General features: G+C 49.3%; 2 protein-coding genes across 6 annotated transcripts; both read right to left on the bottom strand.

Annotated features, from left to right (window-relative positions):
• Positions 1-1,961: 1,961 nt before the first annotated feature.
• sirt7 (sirtuin 7) lies at positions 1,962-6,179 on the bottom strand. Of its 3 annotated transcripts, none has more exons than XM_041840936.2 (10): positions 5,992-6,179; positions 5,450-5,527; positions 4,986-5,090; positions 4,432-4,502; positions 4,199-4,271; positions 3,970-4,068; positions 3,618-3,854; positions 3,284-3,364; positions 2,859-2,965; positions 1,962-2,497 (listed from the first exon to the last, which is right to left on the bottom strand). In XM_041840936.2, exons 1-10 carry the CDS (start codon positions 6,094-6,096, stop codon positions 2,293-2,295), a joined length of 1,161 nt encoding a protein of 386 aa, XP_041696870.2. In that variant the 5' UTR covers positions 6,097-6,179; the 3' UTR covers positions 1,962-2,292. The 3 variants fall into 3 exon arrangements, with proteins under 3 accessions (XP_041696870.2, XP_041696869.2, XP_041696871.2); XM_041840935.2 differs by having other exon boundaries at positions 5,390-5,527; positions 5,992-6,178; XM_041840937.2 differs by having other exon boundaries at positions 5,390-5,527; positions 5,766-6,084.
• An 855-nt stretch (positions 6,180-7,034) lies between these two features.
• si:ch73-100l22.3 lies at positions 7,035-17,008 on the bottom strand. Of its 3 annotated transcripts, XM_041840932.2 has the most exons (10): positions 16,106-17,008; positions 14,009-15,819; positions 13,329-13,693; positions 13,215-13,295; positions 11,573-11,797; positions 8,839-8,955; positions 8,606-8,689; positions 8,309-8,425; positions 8,132-8,217; positions 7,035-7,851 (listed from the first exon to the last, which is right to left on the bottom strand). In XM_041840932.2, exons 1-10 carry the CDS (start codon positions 17,005-17,007, stop codon positions 7,707-7,709), a joined length of 3,933 nt encoding a protein of 1,310 aa, XP_041696866.2. In that variant the 5' UTR covers position 17,008; the 3' UTR covers positions 7,035-7,706. The 3 variants fall into 3 exon arrangements, with proteins under 3 accessions (XP_041696866.2, XP_041696865.2, XP_041696867.2); XM_041840931.2 differs by having other exon boundaries at positions 13,215-13,693; XM_041840933.2 differs by lacking the exon at positions 11,573-11,797 and having other exon boundaries at positions 13,215-13,693.
• Positions 17,009-18,045: the final 1,037 nt, after the last annotated feature.

Raw genomic sequence — 18,045 nt, 5'->3', positions numbered from 1 at the left:
GACGGCAAGATGAAACGACTCAATATCGCCATCTGCCAGACTTTTGGTTGACTTCACAGTAACTCTGAAACACAAGGGTTATAAATATTGCAAAGTAGAGACTTGCCACGAGGCTTCACATTGTAAAACTGCAGCATTTTAATACTGGTAGTAATCATGATCACTCCGTGCGCATCATTGCCTTTCTAGGTGTATAGTGAAGTTAATCCTAAATGCTGATCCCGGGTCAGTTTTGCATTCCCCCCACTAAATTATAAGGTTATGATTGTGGAGGGGAGGCTGATCCCAGATCTGTACATCTGTACCTAGGGGAAACTTCCCCCGGAGCGTCTTTCTATTAAAAAAGACAGGAACAAGAGAAGTTACAGTAACATTTAGTAAACAACATTATGTAAACATGGTGCAGGGTTCTCTCCAGGAGTTTTTAACAAGGTGGTGCTGCTTAGTGTTTTTGAACACAGGGTAACTGCCATTTCCTGCAATCTAGAGCAAAAAAAATGTCCTTATATAGCTAGGTTTCCATCCAATTGGCGACAGATTTTCATGTGAATATTCTAAGATCTGCATGAAAACAATATGCACATTTTCATCAAATTGACTTGTTGCAGATAAAAGGCTGTGCTTGATTACATAGTGCACATAAAAATACCTTTTGTGGTTACATTTACCAAATTAAAAATACAAGTTAAATGGGTTTCCATCATATTTTCAACTCTACTGATAGTTCAAAAACAATTTTTTACAAAATATGTTGGGTTATATAGCGAGTGTGCCCACTCTGGTATTGGCACGTGCGCTCTAGCCAACAGCTCGCAGATACAGTGCTGGTATAACCTACATTAGATTATTATGGACAAAAGAGGGATTTGTGAAACGGCAGCCAAGCATCGAATATTATGTTACCAGAATAAGACCCTCGATATTTATTGAAAGGAGCAAGCTCCTCACCGTGCACTTTCACCACCCTGTGAAGTTAATCATAACTTATTTCAATTGTAGCCTAATAAACTGCATGGTTTCCCGACGAGTCTTAGTGAGAGAACCACACAACATATCATCGCGTGACTAAATATACTTCGATATGACGGCTATTATATAAATATTTGCGCATAAATGCATTTATTAATTTTACAGACACAAAAATATCCCACCTTGTCTAGCATATTTTGTTTCTTCGACATTTGGAAACATTAAAGACACATCCGACATGTACTAACGCATGAAAAATGTTGGATGGAAACCTGGTTTATGATGACAAATAAAGTGGTGGTGTTTTTTTAAACCGTGTTTACATAGTGGCGTAGCCTGTCCAGAAGGTTGTGCAGCACCTGTGCTATACTTTGGGGAGAACCCTGTAATGTTTAGCACCAAAATAACACAACATTTAACACTGATATTACATCCCAAATGGCACCCTCTGCCCATGTAGTGCTCTACTTTTGATCAGGACCCATAGAGAATAGGTTGCTATTTGGGAAACACGCTAAATTCACACTTCCATTATTGTAAAACAAAATACCTGACAATACCACCATCTGATGACAGATACTAATGCCATGAATGTGCTGTACTGTAATTGTATTGCATCGACGTCGGCAAACCTGAGGAAAGTTAGTAAGGTGCTGTGCATGCAACAAACACAAAACACCACTCCAATGAAACTCCTATAAAGCACCATTCAATTGAAAAAACAAACTCTTTGGTTACAGCCCAATAATATATCTCCCCCTGAAGTGTGCACTCGTTCACTACTCCCCACAAATTTAAAAGCGTTGGATTGGTGTAGGCATGGGTCAGAGGGAGTTTCCATATACCGGTCATTTTCTTTTAAATCCATGACGGGAAGTGAACAAGTGCACACTTCAGGAGAAAGGGGTTTCCACTAGACAGCACAGCCACAAAGTCAAAATGGGTTATATCGTGTTTATTTTTTTGGGGGGTGCTTTTTGGTCTTAATTTAAGGTTAGAAGTGTGGTTAGGGTTAAAATCACATTTTAAAATTGTAGAAATGGGCGGAGTTTATGACTTTGTGGCTGAGGTTACTAGTGGTGACCAGAAATGATAGACTATTAGGAGGCTACCTCTGGCTTAAATGAGTAGTATCTGAAAACATAATAATACTTTATAATATTCTGCATCACAAATAGCTCTGTCTTAGTGAGGGTTTTTCCCCCTCACTTCTTTCTGCTGGTGCATCTTCCTTATTATGAAGGTCCATTTAAAAAACAACCCCAATCAGAACAAAAAAAGAGATACTAGATACACACACGATTCTCCATGATTAACGTTCTCCTACGCCACCTTCTTCTTCCTCTTCCTTCCTTTGGAGTATCCTCGTCCGAACCAGCCTCCTTGCACTGCCCTCCCTCCACCCTGTCCCAGGCAGTCTGGTGAGCAGTCCTTCCCACCAGCGGGTGGAGCTATGAGTTTACGAGTGTAACTGTCCTCCTCGTCTGGCCTCAGCGGTGTGGCCAAGCTGAGTATAGGGTCCTCTGTCCTGATGAAGGAAGGGGAGTCAGGAACGCATCAGTGAGGGTGTTCCAGCTGGGGTGGATTCATTAGGACACACCATAGCATAACTATTTGCAACGGAAAACTTTTAGCAATAACAAGTTCAGGTATGTCCCTCCCCGTTCCAACCAGTTTGCTTCCTAGGCCCCTCTGTAGCTCAGTTGGTAGAGCATGGCGTTTGCAACACCAGGGTTGTGGGTTCGTTTCCCACGGGGGGGCCAGTATGAAAAATGTATGCACTCACTAACTGTAAGTCGCTCTGGATAAGAGCGTCTGCTAAATGACTAAAATGTAATGTAAATGTAGTGAACACACCAGAGGTGTGTGTGTGTTTTGACAGGTCTTACTTGTTGTAGGCAGGGATCTTTAGGTTCAGGTCCTCCATAAGGAGACGCATCACGTCGTCACATTTCCCATGGATCTTCAGTGTGGCCAGGTCGTCTTTAGGTGTCCACTAAAACAAGACAGAGGTCATCATCAATCAGGCATCCTATTACCTTCATAGTGCACTACTTTTGACCAGGGTCCATCTCTGTGGGAGAACTAAGTGAAACTGCATTGCACAATCAAGATTTAACTCTGTAACAACACAGGCTTTATTGGTTCATGTCAGTGTTTTCCAATCCTGGTCCTGGGGATCCAAAGGGGTGCAATTAAAACATTTTGTCCTAGCACTAACGTACCCAATTCAACTAATCCTAGGGACCAGGATGCTAGGGCAATGCTAGGGACCAGGATTGGGAAACACTGGTTCAAGTACTAGTAAGATGACCTGTAGATTGACGATATAGAGTTTGGGTCTCCTGTTAGCAGGTCTATTCATGCTCCATAGACAGGCATACTTCTTCAGCACCTGGTAAAGAGAGATGGAAAGATCAGTCTAACCACACTGTGATGACATAAAAAACACAAAGCCACTCAATTATTTTCAACATTCACGGAACTCCCATTTTATGCACATTCAATGTCATTTCGCATTCAATGTCATTTCATTGTCCTGTGAGGTAGCAGCACTCTGTTTTAGTCTATTCATCCTGATTAGACAGACCATCCCTTCAGACTTTATTGATGCTGCGTGTTAGTGCATGTTGTTGTCCTGTCCTTACCTTCAGACTGGAGCCCAGACAGAGGATAACATCAGCCCTCTCAGCAGCCTCCGATGCCCCCCTCCAGTTGAGAGGCTGCTCCAGGGTGCCCCTCTCCCCGAAATGTACGATGGTGTCCCTGAGCTCTCCCCCGCAGTGGGCACACCGCCGCCCCGTCCCGTGCCTGTGCCTCGCCGTGCGCTCTGTCACGTCAAAGAGTCGCACAAACTCCCTCACCGGGGAACAGGAAGTACACACCTGTAAAATAAGAAATGATGTCAGTATTATAATACAGCGAGTTCTTTAGGTGGCATCTATTGGTGTAGTATATACTGTATGTAGTGTGTGTGCCTGATGTCTGTGTGTGACCTGCCTCGATGAACATGTTGCCGTGCAGCTCAGAGAGGGTGTGTCTGGAAAGGCCGCTACGCAGGTGGAGCCCATCACAGTTCTGAGACACTACATGCTGCACCTACACCCACCCACACCAATGCCAACACACACATTGGAAATGGTCATACAGACACCTCGAAAACCTTTCCTATGTCTGAGGAAGCTACAAGCACAAGGTCCCTGACGACACACACAACTAGCTGACCGACCATGTTCTCCTCATGCAGCGTCCTGATACACATGTGTGTAAGAGTAGGTTCTGCTTCACTCAGGTCTGACGAGCTAGAGAGGGAGAGAGGGAAATTACTTAGGTACATGCAGTATGATGAAGTTGCCATCTTGTTGACTTAATTACATGCAGTTTGATTAAGTTGCCATCTTGTTGACTTAATTACATGCAGTTTGATGAAGTTGCCATCTTGTGTACTCCAGCCTGTCTCACCTGACAGCTCTGCCCTTCTGTAGCTGTGTCCAAACCCCATTTGGTCCCCTGTAGTCTGGGATGGACGCTGCCTGCAATACATGACACAGAAACATGTCCCCCTTGTCATGATGGGTGGCAGGTAGCCTAGCCAATTGGGCCAGTAACCGGAAGGTCGCTGGTTCGAAGCTCCGAGCCAACTAGGTGAAAATCTGTCGATGTGCCCTTGAGCAAGGCACTTAAACCTAATAGCTCCTGAAAGTCGAATAAGGTGTGCTACCTCTGGAATAGTTCAAATACATGGAAAGTCTGGGGGTCCCCAAGGAGAGGTTTGAAAAAGGCTACATGAGTGCACACCGTAGAAAAAAAAGAGTTTAGTTTTGGACAAGTTCAGGTTAGTCCCTCCCCTGTTTCAGCCATTTGGTTCCTGTGAAATACACCCCAGATCTGTTTGTGCTCTTGCCAACTCCATTGCTGTTTGGTATGACAATGAGTTGACATGATAGCATAAATAAACTGGCACTTAGACTAGTGGAACACAGCCATGGTGTGAAATACGGAGCCCCAGTATTTACCGTGCTGATCCCGGCCCCAGTGTAGATCACCAGGTGTTGAGCCTGTCTGACTGCCTCAGCCAACTGTCCCACTTTACACCTCAGGTCCTCTGTTTCATCAGATACCTACAACAGCACAAAGACAGAGAGAGACATAAAGCAAATTCCATGCCAATAGTCATCCTCCACATTGCATCTCTCCTAGCCTGGTGTTTCAGGTCAGTAAAGACAAGGAGAGAGAGAGAGCGCCACTTAGACCATGTTATTGGTAGCCTGGGTGCCAGTCTGTTTCTGCCCTCGTGCCAACTTCTTATGGAATTGTCATGCCATGTTTGGCGTGACAAGCAGTTGGAAAGATAGCCCCAAACAGATCTGGGACCAGGCTATGTTATTGGGCAGTTATAAAGACACGTCAATAACCAGACCTCTTCTTGCTTCCTCTTTAGAACGTTCCTGCGGACCTGCCGCGAGCACAGTTCCTGTACCGTGTCCTGGTGCAGAAGTAGATCCGCAGACTCCTCCTGTGTCCGCTCACTCTCCTGCTTCTTCAGGATCTTAGCTACCTGGAGCAGAGGGGATGATAGATAATTAGATGTTAAAAAGTGTATCAAGCATCCCAGAGTAGGAGTGCTGATCTAGGATCAGGTCCCAACCTGTCCATGTGATCTAATAGGGAAAACGGATCCTAAATCAACACTCCTACTTGGTGAAGCTTTATATGGGCCCTGAACATTTCGGTAGTCATTGTCAGCTGCTTATTTTACATTGAGAATGACGCAAAGGAAGACAATAGCTACTAACTTTTGAATACATTAAATGGGCAATATCTACTCTTGACAATGTCACTCGGTACGAACACTGTCCCAGTTTTATCCAAAGTTCTCAACATTGTTAAACGTTACAATGCATTGCAAGAAGTGTTGTTATTTTGCAAGCCACCGGTGTTGCTTGCTAGCCGGCTAGCATAACATCTAGCTAGCTTGTAAACAGTGGACTAAACAAATCTCCAATGTCTCTCCTCTCTGACCAGTTTGAAAGTCTTCCGCTGGATTTCCCGTTGCAGTATTTTAGCCTTCTCGTTAGCCTTCCTCTCATCCCGAGAAGACGCGCCAGTGTCTGGTTCATCTTCCATTCTCACAGACGTGGAAATTAGAAATGTTTTCAAAACAAAATCACACTGCTAGAAAAACCAACGACAGCTATAAACGGATGTAGTCGAATAGGCCAAATGTAGCTTTCGAAAAAACAGCGCCAACTGCCGTTCTCACAATGTAAAGGTTACCAGAACTCTGAAATTAATTTCTAAACTATACCAAACAAAAATATAAACGCAACATGTAAAGTGTTGTTCACATGTTTCATAAGCTGAAACAAAAGATCCCAAACATTTTCCATATGCACAAAAAGCTTATTTCCCTCAAATGTTGTGCATAAATTTGTTTACATCCCTGTTAGTAAGCATTTCTCCTTTGCCAAGATAATCCATCCACCTGATAGGTGTGGCATATCAAGAAGCTGATTAAACAGCATGATCATTTCGCAGGTGCACCTTGTGCTGGGGACAATAAAAGGCCACTCTAAAATGTGCAGTTTTGTCACACAACACAATGCCACAGATGTCTCAAGTTTTGAAGGAGCGCGCAATTGGAATGCTGACTGCAGGAATGTCCACCAGAGCTGTTGCCAGAGAATTGAATGTTCATTTCTCTACCATAGCCACCCCCAACGTCGTTTTAGAGAATTTGGCTGTACGTCCAACTGGCCTCACAACCGCAGACCATGTGTAACCATGCCAGCCCAGGACCTCCACATCCAGCTTCTTCACCTGCAGCATCGTCTGAGACCAGCCACCCAGACAGCTGATGAAACTGAGGAGTATTTATGTTTGTAATAAAGTCATTTTGTGGGGAAAAACTAATTCTGATTGAATTTATTTCAATTGACTGATTTCCTTACATGAACTGTAACTCAGTAAAATCGTTGAAATTGTTGAATGTTATGTTTATCTTTTTGTTCAGTTTACAATCAAACTTCAGGATTTGACTGGGGAAAAAAAGACAACCCGACAAATACATTTTTTATAAAAACATTTATTAAAAACCACATGAATAAATACCAAATAATTTAGAACAAAAACAGTAGGAAAGAAGAACACTCAGAACAGACTTTAAAAAACAGACTTGAGTTTTCTGGCCTTTGGTTGCATTGCTATCCCAATACTGTACCAAAAACAGGTATACCAAATATAAATAGTATAGAATGTGTAAAACTAACATATTACAAACGCTGTGTCCAAAAACAAGTCCTGAGGTCCTGTGGTAAGAATAGATTGTCACATACAGTATGTAGTAGATAAGATGCATTTGAATGCAGTGAGTTGTGCCTTTGTAGTATACAATCAAGTTAAAATACAATACTTTCCAGATGTACACTGGTTAGCAAGAAATACTATGGATGCAACCCAAATGGCACCCCATTTCCTTTATAGTGCACTCCTATTGACCAGGGACCATAGGGGCGTATCGTTTTAGGGCTACGTGAGATGGATTGTGTGTGTGTGTGTGTGTGTGTGTATCTTTTTAGGTATCAACAGTATTCATTTCCACTAACGAATACGAACATTAACTTGTCCAATAAGAAACGCTTGTTTTCGTTCTCCGGTGCAAAACGTTTCGCTACGGCGTGCCAAAACTTAACACGACCCAGTTCCCGGTCCAGTCTAGCCCGATAAGTAGACCATCTTCACCGAGGTCTACGGGACGGGGTGGTCTTGGGGACCCTTTGAGGGTTGGGTCGAAAAGACCCACGTGTCTGCTTCACGACGTTCTCCTCTGCCCCAGCCAGAGGGCCCTTCTGGCCAGCTACAACCCCAGTCCCCCTCTGCGTCCTGATGGGAGGAGAAGAGGAATAGGTTTATTGGTGAGACAGAGACGGTAGGTCTCTTTTACTTGTATCAGTAGTCACTAGCTGTGCTGTACTAGCTTGGGTAGAAGTATGGCTCTTTATAACCAAACATGTTATTAACACAACTCTAACCTTAGCCCCCTTAACCCTGAACTCAGAACATACAAGTCATACACTCACTGTCTTGCTCAGCAGCTCTGACAATGTCTGTTTTCTATACAATAACTATCTAGTCTAGTGACATTTTATGTGACAGGACTCACATCAAGACTCCTCTCTTCCTCTCTAGGGCTTTCTGTGTAGCAGCAGACAGAGAACTCTTCCCCCTGGTCGACCCTGTTTCCCCAGTCTGTGGACAGAAACACACACACACACGCAGTTAGATACACAAACACTCCTTCATTTTTCTCTCACACACACACACACACCCAGGTAGTTACCTTGCGTTTCATCTCCCTCTCCCTGGCCAGCTGTCTGTCCCAGCTGATGATCTGCATCCTGTCTCCAGCTGACACACAGAAGAAGATGTCCTGGACCTCATAACGCGCCGAGCGGAGCTGGAACAAGACACCACTCCCGAGTATTAGTCTGTCTGTGTGTGTGTCTGTGTGTAGACAGAGAGACAAAGTGTGTATGTGTGTGTAGAGACTGTTGTGTGTGTGTGTGTGTGTGTGTGTGGGGGGGGGGTAGATGGAGAGACAGTGTGTGTGTGTGTGTGTGTGTGTGTGTTAGTTAACCTGCAGTGTGACTCTCTCCAGCAGCACCAGGTCTTGTCTCCCAGGGCTCTGGGGCTGGAAGGCCTGCAGGAACTGCTGCGTGTCCTGAGGGAGGGGACAACACACACACAGTCATACACACAGCAAAAATACATTAAACACACATCCCTAAATCACATCTTCCATAAATCCCATGATGGGCTGTGTGTGTGTGTGCGTGCGTAAATGTGTGTGTGTGCATGACTGTGTGTCACCTTGATGGTAAGTAGCAGCTGTCCCACTCTCTCTGTGCGTAGGAGCCTCCTGGTTAGGTAGCCCTTCACTGCTGCTGCCACCAGGGGGCGGTAACACACAGACAGACACCTGGAAGACTGAGGAGAGAGGAGGGGAGAGAGGAGAGAGGAGGGGGTGGGGAGAGAGGAGAGGAGAGAGGAGGGGGTTGGGGAGAGAGGAGAGAGGAGAGAGAGAGAGAGAGGAGAGAGGAGAGGGTTGGGGAGAGAGGAGAGAGGAGGGGGTTGGGGAGAGAGGAGAGAGGAGGGGGTTGGGGAGAGAGGAGAGAAGAGAGGGGTGGGGAGAGAGGAGAGAGGTGTTGAGAGAGGAGAGGAGAGAGGAGGGGGGTTGGGGAGAGAGGAGAGAGGAGAGAGGAGAGAGGAGAAAGGGGGTTGGGGAGAGAGGAGAGAGGAGGGGGGTGGGGAGAGAGGAGAGAAGAGAGGGGTGGGGAGAGAGGAGAGAGGAGAGAGGAGGAGAGAGGAGAGAGGAGGAGAGAGAGGAGAGAGGAGTGGAGAGAGGAGAGAGGAGGGGGGTGGGGAGAGAGGAGAGAGGAGGGGGTGGGGAGAGAGGAGAGAGGAGGGGGTGGGGGAGAGAGGAGAGAGGAGGGGGGTTGGGGAGAGAGGAGAGAGGAGGGGGGTGGGGAGAGAGGATGGGGTGGGGAGAGAGGAGAGAGGATGGGGTTGGGGAGAGAGGAGAGAGGAGGGGGTGGGGAGAGATGAGAGAGGAGGGGGTGGGGAGAGAGGAGAGAGGAGGGGGTTGGGGAGAGAGGAGAGAAGAGAGGGGTGGGGAGAGAGGAGAGAGGTGTTGAGAGAGGAGAGGAGAGAGGAGGGGGTTGGGGAGAGAGGAGAGAGGAGAGAGGAGAGAGGAGAGAGGAGGGGGGGTTGGGGAGAGAGGAGAGAGGAGGGGGTTGGGGAGAGAGGAGAGAAGAGAGGGGTGGGGAGAGAGGAGAGAGGAGAGAGGAGGAGAGAGGAGAGAGGAGAGAGAGAGGAGTGGAGAGAGGAGAGAGGAGGGGGGTGGGGGAGAGAGGAGAGAGGAGGGGGTGGGGAGAGAGGAGAGAGGATGGGGTTGGGGAGAGAGGAGAGAGGAGGGGGTTGGGGAGAGAGGAGAGAGGTGTTGAGAGAGGAGAGGAGAGAGGAGGGGGGTTGGGGAGAGAGGAGAGAGGAGAGAGGAGAGAGGAGAGAGGAGGGGTTGGGGAGAGAGGAGAGAGGAGGGGGTTGGGGAGAGAGGAGAGAAGAGAGGGGGTGGGGAGAGAGGAGAGAGGAGAGAGGAGGAGAGAGGAGAGAGGAGGAGAGAGAGGAGAGAGGAGTGGAGAGAGGAGAGAGGAGGGGGGTGGGGAGAGAGGAGAGAGGAGGGGGTGGGGAGAGAGGAGAGAGGATGGGGTTGGGGAGAGAGGAGAGAGGAGGGGGGTGGGGAGAGAGGAGAGAGGAGGGGGGTGGGGAGAGATGAGAGAGGAGGGGGTGGGGAGAGAGGAGAGAGGAGGGGGGTGGGGAGAGAGGAGAGAGGAGAGAGGAGAGAGGAGAGAGGAGGGGGTTGGGGAGAGAGGAGAGAGGAGGGGGTTGGGGAGAGAGGAGAGAAGAGAGGGGGTGGGGAGAGAGGAGAGAGGAGAGAGGAGGAGAGAGGAGAGAGGAGGAGAGAGAGGAGAGAGGAGTGGAGAGAGGAGAGAGGAGGGGGGTGGGGAGAGAGGAGAGAGGAGGGGGGTGGGGAGAGAGGAGAGAGGAGGGGGGTGGGGAGAGAGGAGAGAGGAGGGGGTGGGGAGAGAGGAGAGAGGAGGGGGGGTGGGGAGAGATGAGAGAGGAGGGGGTGGGGAGAGAGGAGAGAGGATGGGGTGGGGAGAGAGGAGAGAGGAGGGGGGTGGGGAGAGATGAGAGAGGAGGGGGTGGGGGAGAGAGGAGAGAGGAGGGGGTGGGGAGAGAGGAGAGAGGAGGGGGCGGGGAGAGAGGAGAGAGGAGGGGGTGGGGAGAGAGGAGAGAGGAGGGGGGGGGGGAGAGGGGAGAGAGGAGGGGGGTGGGGAGAGAGGAGAGAGGAGGGGGTGGGGAGAGGGGAGAGAGAGGAGGGGGGTGGGGAGAGAGGAGAGAGGAGGGGGTGGGGAGAGAGGAGAGAGGAGGGGGTGGGGAGAGGGGAGAGAGAGGAGGGGGTGGGGAGAGAGGAGAGAGGAGGGGGTGGGGAGAGAGGAGAGAGGAGGGGGGTGGGGAGAGAGGAGAGAGGAGGGGGGTGGGGAGAGGGGAGAGAGAGGAGGGGGGTGGGGAGAGAGGAGGGGGAGAGAGGAGGTGGTGGGGAGAGGGGAGAGAGAGGAGGGGGTGGGGAGAGAGGAGAGAGGAGGGGGTGGGGAGAGGGGAGAGAGAGGAGGGGGTGGGGAGAGAGGAGAGAGGAGGGGGTTGGGGAGAGAGGAGAGAGGAGGGGGTGGGGAGAGAGGAGAGAGGAGGGGGTGGGGAGAGGGGAGAGAGAGGAGGGGGTGGGGAGAGAGGAGGGGGGAGAGAGGAGGTGGTGGGGAGAGGGGAGAGGGGAGAGAGAGAGGGAGAGGAATACTAATTCCATCAATGACAACCAATTAATTTCCTACCCAGGTCCTTTCAACTGTTGGCCAACTGTAGCTGTAGCCCCCCCCACACACCCTGACCTGAATAATCCTACAACTAACTGTTGTGCTCCTCACTTGTTGATTATAAACTGATGATCCAAATATAGAAACTAAGTCAGTCAGGTGGGAATTAAATGTACCTGTGGGGGGGAGTCTGGGTCTGAAAGGAGGGAGGAGAGGTTATCTGGAAGGGGGGATCCTGGAAAGGGGGAGAACAGAGGGATGGAGAGGGGGATGGAGGACAGAGGGATGGAAGAGAGGGGGAGGAGGGAGGTCGTGTTGTCCTCTAGACGTGAGCTGGATGTGGGGCAGGAGGACACAGGGAAGGACAAACTCTGGAGTAGCTGGTAACGTATGGCCAGCATCTGACAGACAGCAGAGAGGGGAGGGGGGAAGGAGAGAGAGGAGGTGAGAGAGAGGGATGAGAGGACCATTAGCAGCGGCGCTCAGCGCGACTATCTGGCACTTAACCAGCACCCCTCATGAATTAAACTAATGTTCCTCTCCTTTTCTGTATCACATCCCCCTCTCCCTCCCTCCCTCCTTCCATCCCAGCTACCCTACATCCCTCCATCTCTCTATCCACGGCCCAGCTAACCTCCTTTTACAGGCAACACATCATCAATGATGGAGGGAGGGGGAGAGAAGAAGACCTGACAAAGGTCTCATAATTAAACAGCTTGTTAATGATGGTGTTGTTGAAGCTATGAGACACTTAAATGAATGGGGCAAGGACACACACAGGAGGAAATACAAGGATGCCAGCTAATGTGTTGGTTGTCCTTGGGTTTAAGACACACACACACACACACACACACACACACACACACACACACACACACACACACACACACAGTGAGGTAGCCAAACTCAGCCAGCCTTCCTCTTACAGCTCCAATGAAACATTTATAGTAGAATCACTCCCTGGTCCTTAAAACTGGAGGAGGAGAGTTTCAAGGTCCCTTATAATGGGCATATGTCTGCAGTCTGCACAAGCTGTGTGTGTGTGTGTGAGTGAGGATGTAATTTAGCCAAGGAGCCAGCTGAGATCCCCATCTCTCTTTTGAGGAACATTAAGGTTGATGTAACAGCACAAGCTGGGGCTTTTTAAGAATCCGAGAAATAGAGAGAGAAAGACAGAGGGAGGGAGAGAGAAGAAAGAGGGAGAGAGAAAGAGAGAGGGAGGGAGAGAGACAGAGGGAGGGAGAGAGAAGAAATAGGGAGAGAGAGAAGAAAGAGGGAGAGAGAAAGACAGAGGGAGGGAGAGAGAAAGACAGAGGGAGGGAGAGAGAAGAAAGAGGGAGAGAGAGAAGAAAGAGGGAGAGAGAGGATTTGAGAGAGAGGGAGTGAAGCAGGCAGGGAGGGATACAGGTGCCAGCTAGATGGGTTTTATAGGTGACCTTGGTTAGATTTCACAGTTATTGGAGTTGCTAGTGTAGTGGTCATTTTGCGTTCCAGCGGTCTCACTCACCTGGAGTAGTTGTTGCTGCTGTTTCCTCTATTGTTTAGAGGTCAGGGTTGGGGTCAATTCCCTTTTAATTCTGGTCAATTCAGGAAGTACACTGAAATTCCAATGACCAATTCTCTTCAAAGCTTTTCAATGAGGAGATGTGGAATTGGAATTTGGTTTACTTTCTGAATTGACTGGATTTGAAATGGGATTGACCCCAAACCTGTTAGAGGTTGTATTGTGGTTAGTATTGTAGCTATAGTAGTAATATAGTAGCTGTATTGTGGTCATATTGAGGTCATATTGAGGTGGTGGTCAGCGGTCTCTCTCACCTGCAGTAGTTGTTGCTGCTGTCTCCTCTGCTCCTCCTTCAGGGCTCTGATCTGGGCTGCATGGGTCAGCTCCAGATGGACCTGCTGGTTCTCCTGACTGGAACAGGATCCCACCTGCTGGTTCTCCTGACTGGAACAGGATCCCACCTGCTGGTTCTCCTGACTGGAACAGGATCCCACCTGCTGGTTCTCCTGACTGGAACAGGATCCCACCTGCTGGTTCTCCTGACTGGAACAGGATCCCACCTGCTGGTTCTCCTGACTGGAACAGGATCCCACCTGCTGGTTCTCCTGACTGGAACAGGATCCCACCTGCTGGTTCTCCTGACTGGAACAGGATCCCACCTGCTGGTTCTCCTGACTGGAACAGGATCCCACCTGCTGGTTCTCCTGACTGGAACAGGATCCCACCTGCTGGTTCTCCTGACTGGAACAGGATCGCACCTGCTGGTTCTCCTGACCGTGCGACCGCACCGCAGCTAGGAGGGAGGGGTAACAGTCAGACATTAAGGGCTAGCTAGGGGTCTGATTTGGATTATATAGAGTTATGGATTGACAAACATTTGTCTTGCACTTGTTGCCTTTATAATTAATGAATAAATAGCATTAACTTCTTATTTGAGTTTGGAGCCACTGAATGTTATATAATGGATTGAGAAAATATTGAATTAATATTTGAGATGACAGCCATTGCTATCTGAATTTCTGTATCTCTAACTCTGTACCTCAGACAGGAAGATATCCTAACATACTCACATATAATCTAAATCCACTGTGGACATAGGCTGGCCTACCTTTAGGAGTACTGGAGTGAGGCCTGACCATCACCGCTCTTCGTCCTCCTCCTCTTCCCCCGTTCTCCTCTGTTGTGTGCATGACCAGTCTACGTTTGGCCCTTGACGCCCCTCCCTGACCAACTTCTCCATTCTCAGGGGTCAGCTGCTTCCCCGCGGGGTCATGACCTTTCAACGACCCCTCTGACCCTGACCCTCCCTGGAGCCAGAGCCCTGAGGGCGTGCCCACGTCATACGATTGGTTGATGGACAGGAAGTCGGCGTGGTCCTCCGGATCACTCTTCCACTCCATTGGCTGGCGCTGGTTGTTGCTGGCGTCTGAGAGGACGGAGGAAGTTGTTTTGTGTGATGCCGGAATCTTGATGACGTCCTTCAGAACCTCGATGACTTCCGACGGAACCTTGATGACATCATATGGAACCTTCCGGAACACGTCAGGAACTCTCATCTTCTGAGTGAGGGAGGTGACTTGGCGCGCTGCAAGAGGCTGCTGCTGGCGACCATCTTGTCTTTTGTAACCCGTTGTAACACTGATCTCCACCTCCTTGACCAATGGAGGTACGCTGTCACACCACTGGACTCTACAGGGGACCACCACCATCTTATCAGCTGACCTCACACCGCCACCCCCTCTTCCTTTGTCACTGTCAGTAAGGTTACTCTCTGTCTGACTCTCAGGTGTATGGTAGTCTATGTATTTGTGCGGCGGGTCCATGGTAAGGTTACTACTATTATCAGTCTGACTGTTGTTGTGTGTCTGGTTCCCTGTTGTCTGTAAGGCCTGGCTGTCAGGTGTATGATAGTCCCTGTATTGGTATTGTTGGTCTATATTATCAGTCTGGCTGCTGTTGTGTGTCTGGTGGTTCCCTGGTGTCTCTGTGAGCGTGGACTCCAGGTCTGAGATCAGTGCTTTGAGGCTGGACAGGTTCAGCTCCAGCTGGGCTATCTGTTCCGCCTGGTCTGAGCTCCTACGCATAGGTGTTGTACCACCCCTGGCCACTACAGGAGCTATCGGAGCAATAAAGCCTTGTGATATACCACCCCAAGCCACTAGGGGCGCTCTATGCAGATTACTTTGGTCCCAAGCATCATTCTTTCCCAGCCCAGTCCCCGACCCCACCTCGTTGTCTACATTCAAAGGTGTGTTTACCAGGATCTGCCTCCTGGGGGTGCCACCTCCTCCGCCACTGTTTCCTTTACTCTTACAGCGGATAGGGCTCATACTAAACTGGGGGGTAGGGACGGTCTGGAACCTATTTCCCCCCAGAGAGGAAGGCCTTGGCAGGGTAGAGCTCTTCTCCCTGACTAGGTAGAATGATTCCTGGGTTATGGAGGCATCGGCTGAGATAGGATGTGGAAGGTTGTCCATTAGTGTTGACGGTGCTGCTGTGACGTCTGGTGAGAGGTGTAGCTGGATGTCTTGGGCTGCCGATCCAGCGTCAATGTCCACTCCTGGGGGAGATTGGGTTTGGGTGTCTCCTCCTAGACCAACCAAATGTGTAGGGCCATTTCCAGCCTCCAATTCCTTCATTATTCCTTTGTGACATACTTTTTCGTTGAGTCCCATTCTTTCCACAATACTAGACCTCTCCTTCTCCTCACGTTGAACCCTCGCTTCCTTAGGGAATATTTCCAGTGGTGGCGGTCCGGAAAACTGGACTCCCATTCCCAGATGATCCTTTCTCCCATCCCGGTCCCGGGTTTTCAATCCCTCCGCCACCCCTCTCCCTAACTGGGGGAACTCATCATTCTCCTTGTCTGAGAAACTCATCTCCTCCTCCATCTTCTGGTGTGTCGAGGCCTCCTGGGTCCTAAAATAAAATAAAACTAAATATCATTTAAATTGCATATAAAATCACAACACACTTTACAGTAAAAACATTCAAATGAAGGATATAAAAAAACAGAAGACAATAAAAGAGATGAATAGAAAAAAAGAGGTCCAAAATAAAAGGAAAAGCACTGATGAAAAGACAGACTAAAAGGTGGATTTTCAAATGGGATTTAAAAACCTCTAATGTGTCTGCCCCACTTACCTGAAAAAAGAACTTACAGAAGTCAATAAAACAGATGAATAACATAACATAAAACTCTTACCTTACAGGACAAGTAGAGGCCTTGGCCTGGTTCTTCAGCTGACGCTGGCGTCTCCGGTGCTCCTGGGACTTCTTCAGCAGGGTCTGGAGGCTGAGGCGGTACGGCCCTGCCAGTGGTTCCGATTCTACATCTCCAGTCTGGGTCTTTGGCTCTGGCTGGTTCCTCCCTGGTTTGGGGCGTTCCAAAGCTGCCTGGGATTTCTTTAGAAGAGTCTGGAGGCTGAGCCGGTATGGTCCCTCCTGTGGGTCCAGGTCTAAGTCTGACGCCTGGTTCTGATCTGGTTTGCAGAGGTCCGGTGTCGAGGCCTCAGTATGAGGACATGTCACTACAATCTTGGGATCAGGACGGTCTGATAGTGATGAGGCTTGATGCTGGGGGGAAATTACATCAACATTAGTAGTACTACACTCCTTCTTTCCTGGATGACTTGCTATGAGGTCTTCTACAGGACATGTGATATTGTTGCTCTGTAGAGGCGATGTCACCAACGCTTCCTCTAAATAGTCTGGTATGACGTCATTACACCAGGACGACGTCACACTCGCTTCCTCTACAGGGCGACCAGTTATGAGGTCATCGTCACACGGGGACGACCCCTCCTCCAGATCTTCAGCATCAACGGGGGGATGGCTGATGATATTACATGCCTTGGTTGTGTTTGTATCGGAGGTGTTCTGTAGGAAAAATCCCCCCGTTCTAACTGGTGTCCCCTCCTCAGGCCCTGATATAATGCTCTCCCCAGCCTCGGTCCGACTCAAGACACAGGTGGCCTCCGTGTTTTCATACGTCACGTACCCCGAAGACTGGTGGCTTATGTCAGCTGGAGGATCCACGGTTGGTCTTCCTAACTCCCAGGTCCTCCTCCAGAACACACCCAACATTGGTGGTCCTATCCTGGTCATACAAGAGTCTCTCCCTGGTCCGGGTCTCTGTTTGCGGGGCAAGCCGGTTGGTGTGTGTGGTTGCCTCTCTAGAGAGAGAAGGTGTCATTGGGTCACACACCAGCTTATCTAGGAAGGTGTCCCTCACAGTGGTGGTGTTATGGAGAGTTGGAAGGACAGTGGTGGTGTTATGGAGAGTTGGAAGGACAGTGGTGGTGTTATGGAGAGTTGGAAGGACAGTGGTGGTGTTATGGAGAGTTGGAAGGACAGTGGTGGTGTTATGGAGAGTTGGAAGGACAGTGGTGGTGTTATGGAGAGTTGGAAGGACAGTGGTGGTGTTATGGAGAGTTGGAAGGACAGTGGTGGTGTTATGGAGAGTTGGAAGGACAGTGGTGGTGTTATGGAGAGTTGGAAGGACAGTGGTGGTGTTATGGAGAGTTGGAAGGACAGTGGTGGTGTTATGGAGAGTTGGAAGGACAGTGGTGGTGTTATGGAGAGTTGGAAGGACAGTGGTGGTGTTATGGAGAGTTGGAAGGACAGTGGTGGTGTTATGGAGAGTTGGAAGGACAGTGGTGGTGTTATGGAGAGTTGGAAGGACAGTGGTGGTGTTATGGAGAGTTGGAAGGACAGTGGTGGTGTTATGGAGAGTTGGAAGGACAGTGGTGGTGTTATGGAGAGTTGGAAGGACAGTGGTGGTGTTATGGAGAGTTGGAAGGACAGTGGTGGTGTTATGGAGAGTTGGAAGGACAGTGGTGGTGTTATGGAGAGTTGGAAGGACAGTGGTGGTGTTATGGAGAGTTGGAAGGTGATTTGTTGTGAAGGCGCCGTAGGCTGTTGACGTCATGGGAGGACCTCGGACGAGGATGCCTGCTTTCCCATCATGCATGACGGTTCGGGTTGGTGGGGAGGACGACCCCGGCAAGCTGTCCTTGGTTTCGGTGACATCATCATTCTGCGACGCTAGAACCTGGCAGACGTTGCTGTGGTGGAGGTTGGTAGTTTTGGCTGCCGTTAGTCTTGGTTCACCCTGAAAGAACTCCTCCAGTGTTGGTGCTGGTT

The sequence above is a fragment of the Coregonus clupeaformis genome, chromosome 20 (genome assembly GCF_020615455.1).
Source record: "Coregonus clupeaformis isolate EN_2021a chromosome 20, ASM2061545v1, whole genome shotgun sequence".
NCBI classification, from domain to species: Eukaryota; Metazoa; Chordata; class Actinopteri; order Salmoniformes; family Salmonidae; genus Coregonus; species Coregonus clupeaformis.
Note: the sequence above shows the minus strand (reverse complement) of the source record. Positions and strands in the feature narration are given on the sequence as shown.